The sequence below is a fragment of the Xiphophorus couchianus genome, chromosome 16, assembly GCF_001444195.1.
Source record: "Xiphophorus couchianus chromosome 16, X_couchianus-1.0, whole genome shotgun sequence".
Classification (NCBI taxonomy): Eukaryota; Metazoa; Chordata; class Actinopteri; order Cyprinodontiformes; family Poeciliidae; genus Xiphophorus; species Xiphophorus couchianus.
The window spans coordinates 4,928,837-4,941,840 of NC_040243.1; the positions used below are offsets into that span (position 1 = coordinate 4,928,837).

General features: G+C 37.4%; 1 protein-coding gene across 2 annotated transcripts; it reads left to right on the forward strand.

Moving 5' to 3' along the window:
- The first annotated feature begins 4,255 nt into the window (after positions 1 to 4,255).
- Positions 4,256 to 12,601, forward strand: slc4a1a (solute carrier family 4 member 1a (Diego blood group)). 2 transcript variants are annotated; one of them, XM_028041476.1, is made up of 21 exons: positions 4,256 to 4,440; positions 5,404 to 5,472; positions 5,558 to 5,613; positions 6,369 to 6,478; positions 6,553 to 6,599; positions 7,118 to 7,283; positions 7,386 to 7,521; positions 7,600 to 7,669; positions 7,748 to 7,790; positions 7,870 to 8,054; positions 8,140 to 8,344; positions 8,671 to 8,871; positions 8,994 to 9,142; positions 9,235 to 9,429; positions 9,523 to 9,768; positions 9,858 to 9,947; positions 10,533 to 10,699; positions 10,782 to 11,023; positions 11,122 to 11,291; positions 11,538 to 11,711; positions 11,818 to 12,601. In XM_028041476.1, exons 2-21 carry the CDS (start codon positions 5,446 to 5,448, stop codon positions 11,878 to 11,880), a joined length of 2,742 nt encoding a protein of 913 aa, XP_027897277.1. In that variant the 5' UTR covers positions 4,256 to 4,440; positions 5,404 to 5,445; the 3' UTR covers positions 11,881 to 12,601. The 2 variants fall into 2 exon arrangements, with proteins under 2 accessions (XP_027897277.1, XP_027897278.1); XM_028041477.1 differs by having other exon boundaries at positions 4,256 to 4,420.
- The last annotated feature ends 403 nt before the right edge of the window (positions 12,602 to 13,004 follow it).

Here is a 13,004-nt window from a genome sequence, read left to right on the forward strand (position 1 = left end):
GCTCATGATAAAAATTTTTATAAAATAAACAAATTGAAATGTGTAAATTATCATTTTCAAGGTAAAAAAAAAGATTTAATTTAATATCGATGTAATAAACGTTTTGCTGGATTAAAATGAATGAATGGCGGCCCTCGCTGCGTTGACTTTTTGCTGTAGGTGGGTCTTTGATTCTGGCTCTTAGTGATAACTCACACCAGTCTGCTTGTTGAGGAGCTGATAGAGCTCATATTTGCATCTTTCCCCATAAAATAACCGAATGTTTTAAACCAGCGGTGTCAAACTCATTTTTATTTTGGGCCAAATCCAGATCCTGAATGCTCTTAAAGGGCCGGTTGTGCCAGAATGTATTGATAAAACCTGTTCACAAACTGTTAAGATATCAATAAATTCTTAAAATTAAATAATATTATTGAACATCTTTTAAGTTCCTCCAGAATTTTGTGAGTTTTTGTGATTTTTTTTGCAATAAAAATAATAGTGTTTGTGGTATTAGTTTGGAAACATTTGCACTCATTTGCAAATTTTTGCATAGATCCTGGACTATAATCTGACATCATTTAAGGCTGAAGCAGCCGTTTAGTTCAAGTAAGAAAGTTTTTGACAATGTTTGAGAAAAATCTGCAATAAACTCCCAATTATTAGCACAAAAAAGTGTGGGGGTTTGTTGATTTTATGTGAATTTCCACGATAATTCTCAAGAAACTGGAGGAACTGACTGACATAATTTGGCAGTAAACAGTTAAAAACTGCATTGATTTGATTGATAAACGTAATATTTAAGCTCACTTAGTGTTTAGTCTAGAATCTATAGGGCCACATAAAAAGCAACGGCGGGCCGGATATGGTCCACGGACCTCGAGTTTTACACATTTTGAAAAAGTACCTTTATATACTACTAAGATCTATGTTTGTTAAGCTACAGATTTCATTCTTATTCGAAGTTATGCGACTGCAGGAAATTCATAAAGTTTATGAAGTGAAGTTCAAAAACTCTTCTTTGATTTGAGCTGTTGGGTCATCCCATCTTTGTTTTTGAGCTTTTTAAAAAGACTTAAAGGTCAGTTTACACTCTGTCCACATAAATAGCATTTAATTTTATTTACTTTAGAACTGTGCAGCAGTGAAACCATTTTAAATATGAAGATGTGTGAAAACTGGGAGTGTCTGTGCTGTGAAGGTGAGGCCACCACAGATAGCTTGTACGAGACGCGATAACACGCTTCTACCACAGAGAGTCTAAAATTGGGCCCCACTGTGTTTCCTCAGCATGGATAACATTATTAAACTTGGTTGACTGTAGTAGATTGTACCCCAGATACCCATATAATAGTTCTTCAGTAATGTGGATATTCTAAAAGAAAACATGTCATCGCAAAAGGAATTGATATTTTAGCTTAATGCAGTTAAATAAATAAATCATAAAACCTCAAATTAATACACATAGAATAAAAATGCATGCCCGAAAGGGTGGAATTATTTTCATGGTTGAAAATAAAGTGTTTGTACAGAAACAGTTTATGTAACATTGCAGGAAATCTCATTTCAAAAATCTTAAATACAGGTAAAATTTTTGTTTAGGACCACAATTAATTCTGAATTTACTGAACGCAAAGAAACGAATAAAATCAGCAGAGAGGTCAACTGAAATTTCCTAAAAATGGACTTTCCTCCACAGTCTCACAATCTGAACTCTTCTAAACAAAGCCAATCAATCCTGACGACATGAGAAGCCCTTGTGACATGGTCAGGTAATGCTGGGATAGCGCCTTTTCAGCTCCTCTAGACTCCATGCAGCTGCAGTTTTTGGAGCAAAAGGAGTCCAAACACATGCTAATTATGAAACTACTTGTGTTTTTCACAGATTCTTTTCTTTTCCCTGTTTAAATCAAAGCCCTTGCAGAACAGAGGCATTTAACTGGTGTTTCAAGTCCTTTGGATCGAGCTGTGTGTCAACAGAAATGCAGGAATACAGAGCTGAGTTCTTCACGACCAAACCTTCAGGAGGTACGTTCTCACACGGCAGACCGCTGAAGCAAGCTAATGTCAAGCAACAGTTGTAATTGTAGCTGTCAAACTGCAAAAACACAACAAGCATAAGGAAAGCCATTGTTTAACAAGTTAAGTTGAGGAAGTTTGCTTTTATTCTACTTGATAAAACAACAGTAACAGTGAGTGGCTGGTTAAGTATTGTTACTCAGCAGCTGACTCGGTGCAAATGAGTTTTTCTACCTGATTTTCTTGGTTTATCCTTATAGGTTTCTGTTTTTTCTCCAACTGAAAGCTTCAAACAATGAAATAATTCACAGGTATGCAATTTTACACCACAAATAAGTAACAATAATACTGAATATATATTCCAGTACTTATCCTTAGATATCATCCAACTGTTTCTCACAAAAATCAAAACGTAGCGTTGGCATTGCAGAAAATCTTTGAGATTTTAAGAGCCAAGAGTTTTTGAGGTTTCTTCGAGGGCCGGTGAAGAAATGATCAGAATGTAAAACAGGTTAAATGATGTGTAACAAAATCAGAAGTTCTCTCTGTTGTGGATTTGTCAGTCCTGCTAATCACTTTTTACTGGAGATAAAATTTCTTTGTTTAATCCCAATGTGATTATTTCTGAATGGTGACAATTTATTGGAAAACTTCCTTCCTGTAGCGATTAAATTAGGAACAAGTTAGTGATGGTACGACCTCTGCTTCAGCAAGTTAAGTCAACATAATGACTCCAAACACAGTGGCATCCTGTCACAAATGAGCAAATCTTCACCAATTATGTGCAGAAATCTTGAACGAAGTTCTTTAAGTTCCAGATAATTTAGAGGTATTTTAAGGTGGTCATAGATAAACCTTCCTGGAGACTTGAGAAGCTAGATGTTCTTTGAGCAAAGAAAGCAAAATCTAAAAGTTTGTAAGGGGAAATCCAATTTTGTTTTGGGCCAAATCAAGACCCTGAATGCTCTTAAAGGGCCGGTTGTGCCACAATGTTTTGATAAAACCTGTTCACAGACTGTTAAAATATCAATGAATTCTTAAATTTAAATAATATTATTGAACATCTTTTTAGTTCCTCCAGAATTTTGTGAGTTTTTGTAATAAAAATCAAAGTGTTTGTGGTACTAATTAGTGATATGTGACTTTTTATATAGACTATAATCTGACATCAGTTAAGGCTGAGGCAGCTGTTTAGTTTTTGACCATTTTTGTGAAAAATCTGCAATAAACTCCCAATTATGTATTAGCACAAAAACGTGCAGGGATTTGGTCATTGTGTGAATTTTCATAATAATTCTCAAGAAACTGGAGGGACTGATTGATATAATTTGGCAGTAAACAAATAAAAACTGCATTGATTTGATTGATAACATGATATTTAAGCACACTTAGTGTTTAGTCTAGAATCTAGAGGGCCACATGAAAAGCTACGGCAGGCCGGATTTGGCCCACGGGCCTCGAGTTTGACACACGTATTTTAATATCTTCTTTTCATTTGGCTTTTTAACTGCTTTATTTCTATCACATAAAATCCCAATCAAATGCACTATTATTTGTACAAATTAAAGGTGTATGAATCTTTTTCTACTGCATATTCTCCTGAATCCACAAGAAATGTGAGCACCAATGTATATAAATGAAATAAATTATTGCACATTCTGTCTACATGGATCATTTTACTCCTGGGAAAAAGCACGTTTGTTAATTTTTTATATTAATTAAGCTGTTTTCCATACTTTATAAGAATTGCCTCGGCAGAAACAGCTTTAGCTTGTTTTGTGAATAATTCTCAGCATAATTAATTATATATTTCTGTTTTCTTCAGTCCATGGATCATCATGCGCCTGTGTGTGTCCCTAGCAACCAGCTACACCTCCAGCCAGCAGAGGAGGTCTCGCCTTGTTGCTCCTGTCCCACATGCACCCGAAAGAACCAAGTGAGCTGGACTGTTGCTATGTAATGTATTTAAGTTAAGATTAATGTTTTCATATCACATCACCAGGAACTACCCCCTTCAATCTCTTATCGATATCATGAGGGAATCCCCAGTTCGTAAACAAGATGACGTAAAGAGATATTCTCCTAACCACACTTTGCCCCTTGCTCGACCCCTGGGACATGATGAGGTCCAGAGCCTCTCTGGCCTTAGATTTGGTCCTCACTGAAAGGGCGGTGCAGGCAAATTAGGGCTGGGATATCCCTGTCTCAAGGTGTCCGGGGCAGATAGAGATGTTTGTGTGTCATACACCACAGGGGTTGTAGGGTCCTGCACTTTAGCGCCGACGTACTTTCAGGTGGGTGTTCCCGCTCACGTCGGGCCCCTCAGTGAACTCGTCTTTTCGTCTGTCCCAGGTCAGTTTGTCTCCGGGTTCGACGAGGCAGACAGGGCGCTGATCATCCTGTTTCCAGTGCTGGAGACCAGGTGGGATTACCTGCACTCAGGTAGGGGTGTGGCCTCCTCTGGCCAGGGGTTTAGACATGGTTTTTTTATAGCATTACTGGCAAAGGAGGCAAATCTTAAACAAGACGACTGTCTTAAAGTAGAATGGGAACAAGAACCAAGATTTCTGAGTTTGAATTATTTTTTGCAAACTTCAACCAACGGTTATAGACTTGTCATAAGTAATGTTTACTTTGCTTTATTTTTAACGAGAATTTCAACAGAGTGCACTTAAGACAAACACCTTAAGATTTGCTGTTTTAAAATATGCAAATAACTTGCTTTTGATGCCATAAATTTAAATTGTTGCAAACATCAAATTACTTTTAAGCAAAAGCATATTTGTGTGTGGATTTTAAAAGTGATAAAGTCCTTTTCTGTTAATGTTAGCAGGTTCAAAATCTCCATGTGCAACAGAAATTTTTAATTTTGCCAATCAAAACCTGTCCTTTTTCTGTTTGTCCAAAAATACACAAAAATATAATGTTTTTGTGTTTAATTGTATAATTCTGTGCAAAGTTGCAGAAGCTAAAAGTAATTTTTTTTACTGTCTTGCCACTGAAGAGAACATATGAGGCTGGTTGAAGGGCGTAACCCAAAGATAAGACTCTGTAGTCTCCTATTTAAACTATATCGCTCTTCAAATTGTCAACGGCCAGTTTATTATCTGACCTGTGTGGCATCTTTACAGACAGACTGTGAATGAAAAATATGGTGGCAGATCATTTGTTTTTGAATAAAATTGGTGTCATTGGTAATGATACTCAAATATTATTAGAGAAAAATTTTTTTTTTGATATAATTATTGCAAAACTCTGTAAATTTGGGTTATCATGTGTCCTTTCCATTATAAGTTCATCAAATCAAGTCTCAGGTTTAACACAGCTGGTCTTTAATGAGAATTTGTTGACTCTGAGTTACCAGAGAAAACTTCTGGGAGTCAATTAATTTGTTTTCTGCTTTAGGGAATGCATTAAGTAGCTGAAAGCTGAGGCGATTCAACATCCATGGAGAACAACTTCACTTTTGAGGAGGTTTGTATTTATTTTTACTGATTCAAACACTTGAAGTTGTTATCAAGAATTTTTAAAGTAATGAATTATTTTCTAACTTATCCAGGGCAGCGACATGTCATATGAAGACAATGATCCAGCCTTCCCTTCTCCTTTAAAACTGTAAGTGCTTGTTCTTTAGGCCTCCTTCCTCAGCACTGCGCCCCAACAGAACTTCTACACACTGTTTCTGATAAGATTATCATTATAGTCCAAGGCCCAATTTTTAAATTGTTGAGTTCAAGCCCTTTGGGTTGTAAGAGTGTGTAGTTTATGATGCATTTATGCACCATTTGATTCAGAATTTTTTTAATTTTTTTTACCATTGATTTGTTTGAATTTGTTTTGTTGAGTAAAAACATAGACTATCTAAACAGATGCAAAAATAAAGGCATGAAATATATATGCATATAATTCTTAACTAGACTTTGAAATTACTCATTTATAAACTGAAATATATTTTATGAAACTGAATGGAGAATTTAACAAAATCTTCTGCAGTTTTTTAATAAACACTACATAATCAAAAATAAATAACTTCCTGTTTTCAGAATGTAAGCAGCTTTTTATATTCTCCTCGAAAACATCCCCAGACATTTGAACTTAGATGGTCTTCTGGGCCAATCGGAGATAAGAATGTAGCTGATAAACAAGTCTCTTTGTGCTGCCATCTTGTGCTGATGAAAAGCATTGCACCAATTCTGGATTTTTTTGAAATATGTATATTAGGTTTAGAAATCGAATTGAATCATTCCTATGATGAAGAATGGATTTGCATCTTTGTGAAATGACAACAGTAACATTTTTCAGTTGTTTTGCAACATCTGAGTACAAAGTGGGGGATGTAGCTCATGTTTCTGTACCTCCAAACCCATCAGAACTTCAGAAGGCCTGAACGACAACTTTGATGTCGAAAGGAATGATGAGGAGAAAGAGAAAGAGACTGAGCCTCCTCCGGAAGCAATTGTTATTCCCAGTGATTCAGATGGTAAGCTTTCATTTTCAACAAATTTTATTGAATTTTCCCACATTTAAACCACTCTTGTGCCTCTTTATTTTTAGCGTTTCTGAACGTGAATACCAATGCCACCACCAGGGGGGATGCTCAGGTAAGTGTACTCTTCTGGAGAAAAAATTGGTATAAAGAGGTTCTCCAAAGTGCACTTACTTCAGTTAAAAGTCAGGTTTTGTGATGTAAAAAGATGAGACAAGGTAAATAATTAAAAAGCTTTTTTTCATATATTCAATAAACCTTTTACGAAATAAAAGTATATTGTAGGAGCAATGACAGTTTTCATTAAATGTGTACAGCTTGACTTTATTTGCTTTGAAACCAGACCCAGTATAACTAACGGTAGAGAATGGTAAAGAAGACTAAAAGCTGAAAGATTAATCACGTGCCTTTTGACAGTTCATTGCATCATTTTATGTATTTTACTCTTCACGCAAACAGATATGTTTGTTTTTCAAATGAATTGTGCAAATTAAACTTCAGTGTTACATTTGAGATGATTTGTGCTGTTTTTTTAATCACACAAACCTGATATTTTTACTGGGGAAAGTACTCTTTTCATTGATTTAACACTAATTTGTTGGAAAGTGCTTGACCTACTGTTTCTTTCAACAGGCCTATGTGGAGTTAAATGAGCTCCAGGGCAACATCTGGCAGGAAACCAGCCGATGGGTGGGCTATGAGGAAAACCTTGACCCCAACACCAGACAGTGGGGTCCATCTCATGTCTCCTACCTCACCTTTAAGAGCTTACTCCAAGTTCGACGAGCGATGAACACAGGTGATTTCAGAGCTGTGACAGAGCTAGAAAATAGCATCCAAACACTACTTGTGTCTGGTTGGTCTATTTGAAGCTGTAGTAACCACAAGCCTTGGATCTTAGGAGCCATCATCTTCGACATGAACGCCAGCACCCTGGCCTCTGTGGCTGAGAAAATAGCAGACGAGCTGGTCAGCAAAAGTGAAATCCGTCCCAGTGATCGAGACTCCCTGCTGAGAGCTCTCCTACTGAGACGCAGGTATGATTGTTTTTGTTTTTCCTGCCATTGCATAAACTCTCAAAGCCATTCTAAACATGTTTTTATTTGTCCTTTCAGTCAGAATGAGGGACCTATGGTCACTCCGGCTGGAGACATTCAAATGCAAACATTTTCAGTTGTAAAGAAGGTAATTATTTTACCTTTTAGTCCATCTTTGTATAACATATAGAATATTTTAACATACTTCATCTACTTTATTTTGCAGAGAGACAGCTCAGACAACATGGAGGCTTCAGTTGTCCTCACAGGTATGTTTGTTTAAATGCAGCTTTATCCATGTTGTATATGTTTTTGGTCCATGTCTGACGTAAAGAGGTTTTCTTGCAGGTGTACTCGACCTCCTGCAGAAACCGGTGGTGGCTTTTGTCAGGCTAAGTGACACTGTGGTGATGGAGTCTATCCTCGAGTCTTCGGTCCCCATTCGTTTTGTCTTCATGATGGTTGGCCCTTCCAGCAGTGAACTGAACTACACTCAAATTGGGCGTGCCATGGGTGCTCTGCTGGCCGACTGGGTAGGAGAAAACTACAGTGAAAATCATAGGCTCTGACTGTCAAAACAAACTCAGATTAAAATGATCTGTCCCTCCTATCTGATAGGTGTTCAGTCTGGAAGCTCACCTTGCCCAAACTGAGAAAGAGTTGAACACAGCGATTGCTGACTTCATGGACTGCAGCATCGTGATCCCTCCCACTGAGATCCAGGACAAGGCAATGTTGGAGTCAATAGTTGACTTCCAGAAGAAGATGCTGCGTGAAAGACTCCGTCCCACTGACACCCGCCTTATGTTTGGAGAAGCCGCAGGTTAGCAGAACTGCAACAAGAATATAGACATTTTAACCCTCTTAGATTTAGACGTCAAAATTCAACTAATTTTGAAAAATAGGCAGAACTGACCACACTGAGATCTTATCTAACAATGATTTTGTGCAAAAAATGTAATGAACATGTTTTGTGTAGCTCATAGACCTAGCTTAACCTGCTGAAGGAAGCATTGTAGGTCACCTTTAGTGCTTCACAATTGGATTTTGAGGTAAAAAGTAGCAAACTGAAAAATGTAAACCATGGTTGAGAACTTAGAATCAGACCAAATGAAGTAAACATCTGAATGTCTTCTTGTTTACATTTAGATGCGGCTCCTGAAGGGCCAAAGGAAGACCCTCTGGCCCGTACAGGCTATCCTTTTGGTGGCATGGTGAAAGACATCAAGCGCCGTTACCGCCACTACTTCAGCGACTACATAGACGCTCTGAACCCTCAGGTGCTTGCTGCCATCATTTTCATCTACTTTGCTGCCCTGTCACCTGCCATCACCTTCGGAGGGCTTCTAGGTAAATAGAAAAAGTCCACAGTGGAAAAATATCTCATGTTGTGTTTGAAGACCATAGTAGTTGCTGAAAATAGTCTCTGGCTCTGATTGAAGCTTTTGTTGGTCTCTTTAAATCCACTTTAGCGGACAAAACAGACAAAATGATGGGAGTCTCAGAGCTTATGATCTCTACCAGCGTTCAGGGTATGATCTTCTGCATCATTGCTGCCCAACCTGTCCTTATCATCGGATTTTCTGGACCTCTGCTCCTCTTTGAAGAAGCTTTTTTTGTCGTATGTATAAACAATCAGACGATAAGATTTCTGAAAATGTTTCCAAAGCGCTAATGTTCTCATTGAAGTCTTCTTTTCTTTGTCTGGACTAGTTCTGCACAGCCCAAGGCATCGAATACATTGTGGGCCGTATCTGGGTGGGTATGTGGCTGATAGTGATCGTGGTTGTAGTTGTGGCCGTGGAAGGCAGCTTCTTGGTCCGATTCATTTCACGCTTCACCCAAGAAATCTTCTCAATCCTCATTTCACTCATCTTCATCTACGAGACCTTTTCCAAGCTCATCAAGGTTACCACAGTTCATTCCTCCACCCTTTCTCACCAACAATCATTTCTCTTTTTCATCAACTCTAACTGACTTATAATCCCTTTTCTTGTTCAGATCTTCAGAACTCATCCTTTGATTCTGAACTACGAACATCTTAATGACACACTGGATAACCCCTTCCATCCAGTCGTCAAGGAGCACGTGGAGATTCATTCAGATGGCAATGTGACCGTTAAAGAACTGGAGGTTGAAAGGCCATACCCCAACACTGCCCTGCTGTCTATGTGCCTTATGTTCGGCTGTTTCTTCATTGCATACTTCCTTCGTCAGTTCAAAAATGGTACCTTCCTCCCAGGCCCGGTAAGAAGAAGTTCTGAACAAACTCTAAAAATCAACTCTACATAGTGACCTGGGTTTGATGGAGGGCTATGTTTTAATTTTCTCTCCAGATTCGTCGCTTGATTGGAGATTTTGGAGTCCCTATTGCCATCTTCTTCATGATCGCAGTGGATATTAGCATTGAGGATGCTTACACTCAGGTATGTTATGTGCAAATGTCTAAAAATAAATCTGAAATGAACCGCAGTAAGCATTACTGTTTGATTTTGTCTAACTCTATTTGTTTAAAAACTGAGGAATAAGTCTTGGACTCAAATTGAAGTTCAGTTGTGTACATCACTGGTCTGCACTGGGAAAGAAGAAGCTTGGCAAAAAAGAAAGTGTCTCCATTTACTAGTTAGCTTGTTTACCCTAAAGTAGCCCTAAAGTATGGATTCAGTTCAGATCAGTTCAATTTATATATATATATATATATATAGCGCCAATTCACAACAAATGTGTTGAGGCACGTTTTAGAATTTCCCAGAGTATTATTGGAGAGAGTATATCTCTGATTTTCTTTCCTAGACATGTTTTCTCAGATTAGATGTTTTTTTATTTCAGAAAATTTCACAAACTCTATATTCATAAATCCACTTTTGGCTAGAATAAAGAAGCCTGATTTTTTTTTTCTTCAAAAATGGCAGAATATAAAACAAACAAATTAATTTTCAAACTTTGCCAAAATAACCTTATCTTTACCTTCTTTTTTGTATTTATCAACCAATATTTACATTATTTTGTAGAAACTGGTTGTGCCAAAAGGTATTGAAGTGACCAACCCCAAATCCAGAGGCTGGATCATCAACCCCATGGGAGAAAAAAAACCTTTCCCTATTTGGATGATGGGTGCCTGCTGTGTTCCTGCTGTGCTTGTCTTCATCCTCATTTTCATGGAGTCCCAGATTACTACGTGAGTAAAGTTGGATACACTATACATTACCATTACGAACTACTTGAACAATGTGAAAGAATTATTTATTGTTTGCTCACAGGTTGATTGTGAGCAAACCTGAGAGGAAGATGGTGAAAGGCTCTGGTTTTCATTTTGACCTGCTCCTCCTGGTCACCATGGGCGGCATTTTCTCTATCTTTGGCGTCCCCTGGCTGAGTGCTGCCACTGTGCGGTCTGTCACCCATGCCAACGCTCTGACTGTCATGTCTAAGGGCCCCAAACCAGTGATTGAGAAGGTGATTGAGCAGAGGATCAGTGGTCTGATCGTGGCCCTTATGGTTGGTAGGTGCTGCCATCTAGAGTGCTAATGCATTCTCAACATGCTTGAATGGAAGAACTGTTTCCTCCTCTTATAACCAACTCTCTTTCTTACTGTTCAGGAGTTTCGATTTTCATGGAACCGATCCTGCGGATGATTCCAATGACTGCCTTGTTTGGTATCTTCTTGTACATGGGCATCACCTCTCTAAATGGTGTCCAGATGTGGGACAGGATTCTGCTTCTCATTACACCCAAGAAATACCATCCATCTGACGCCTATGCTACCAGGGTATCACTCCTAGTCCTTAATATGGTTTATCTTACCCTGTGACACATTTTTCAGAAAAAGCTACGTATTTCTAAAGTGTATTTTGTATCTTTTGCATGTTGTTGTTCCCAACTATAAGTACTAATACTGTTTTAATTCAAGTTTAAGCTTTCAGGACTGTTGGCTTTCGTTTTTGTTGATTTATTAAAATCTACAAGCGAGATTTGTCAGCTTTAGTAACTTCCTCCTGTCTGTTTATCTTTGCAGGTGAAAACAATGCGGATGCATATCTTCACTCTGATCCAGATTGTGTGTTTGGGCGTCCTTTGGATTGTCAAGCAGAGCCCCTTCTCATTGGCATTGCCTTTCTTCCTCATTCTCACCATCCCACTGCGGATGTTCATGACCGGCCGGATCTTCACTCCTCTGGAGATGAAATGCGTAAGTTCTGGGCTGCATCTCCAAAACCTCCCAACTAGCCTCATTCATAAGTTATCTTGAAGTTGTTTTGTTGGTGTTATTTTTAATGGATGGGTTTGTCTTGCAGCTGGATGCAGATGACGCCAAAGTGAAATTCGATGACGAAGACATGGAAGATGGATTGGCTTAAAAACCAATATGCCAATAAGAAAAACCACTCATTAATTGTAATTACAAACTGTTGTCATTTTTATTTTTATAATATCACTTTTCATATCCAGCATTCATGCAATGTTTCTGTTGATGAACCAGGCAAAGGCTTATATAGAAAACAGTATTTTAACTGGAGACATTTTTGTTTTAAAAATGAGGCACTTTTCCCTATAAAAACATTTGTCCCTTTTCGTTCCAGTACATATTTAATATATGGCTTTTCGCATTTGCCTTTGTTCTAACAGGATTTTCTTGCTCACGCTAATTTATTCTTCTAAGTTTTTGAAATAATCACAAATAGGAATTTCTGTGACTTTCACTAGTGCCTTTTCCCACAGCCTGGAGTATTTTTCTCAATATGTTTTAAGTTGTTTTTATTAAGTTTGCTCCATTTGATTTCTTGTGTGTCATAGTATTTTCTGTTCTTGTTTGAAATGTGTATAAAAAAAGATGTGAGTTGCCTATATGAGATTTTAGAGTATAATTACTTTAAAAAATTAATCAAAATCAATGAACAATAAAGGGAAGCTAATAAAGAGATGTATTTTTAGTCAAATAATCAAATGCTGGAGCATAGTATCAGGAAAGTATTCTTGTAAATGACCTAAAATACATTGTTCATCAAACGTGTGTGTGCTTAAACTGTACATTGCTTTGGATTGTTATTTTTAATACAAATAAAATCAGTGTTTAAAATGCTTGACTTCATAAGTGAAACTGGGAAACAGCATAAAACAAATCTATCGATTTATTTTCAGTTTTTATCCCGTTAGTAGACAGGAAAGGACTTAAGGATGGATGCTGCTTTCACGGACATCATGCATATATCAAATCCTCTATTTTGAAACTTTTAAAAATAGTGACCTCCAAATCCAAAAAGCATGAACGTTTCACTCACAATTAAACAGCCCACACTGCGTATTCACAATTTTTAAAATAAATTGATTAAGCTGCACTTATTTCTAATAATACCATCTTTTTTATTTTTACAAAATGTAACAGAAAACAGTAAAAACATTTAGTTGAATTTAGCTAATACTTTAATAATATTTCGTGACCACAAAGACGACCTTTTAAATTAAAAAGTGAGAAATAAAAACC

What these genes read in the sequence shown, in the direction of transcription:
- slc4a1a (XM_028041476.1), top strand. Translation starts at nt 5,446, where the DNA reads ATGGAGAACAACTTCACTTTTGAGGAG. An exon ending in CCTTTTCCAAGCTCATCAAG is followed by an intron (nt 9,430 to 9,522) that starts GTTACCACAGTT and finishes TTTCTTGTTCAG; the next exon opens with ATCTTCAGAACTCATCCTTT. An exon ending in GATCGTGGCCCTTATGGTTG is followed by an intron (nt 11,024 to 11,121) that starts GTAGGTGCTGCC and finishes CTTACTGTTCAG; the next exon opens with GAGTTTCGATTTTCATGGAA.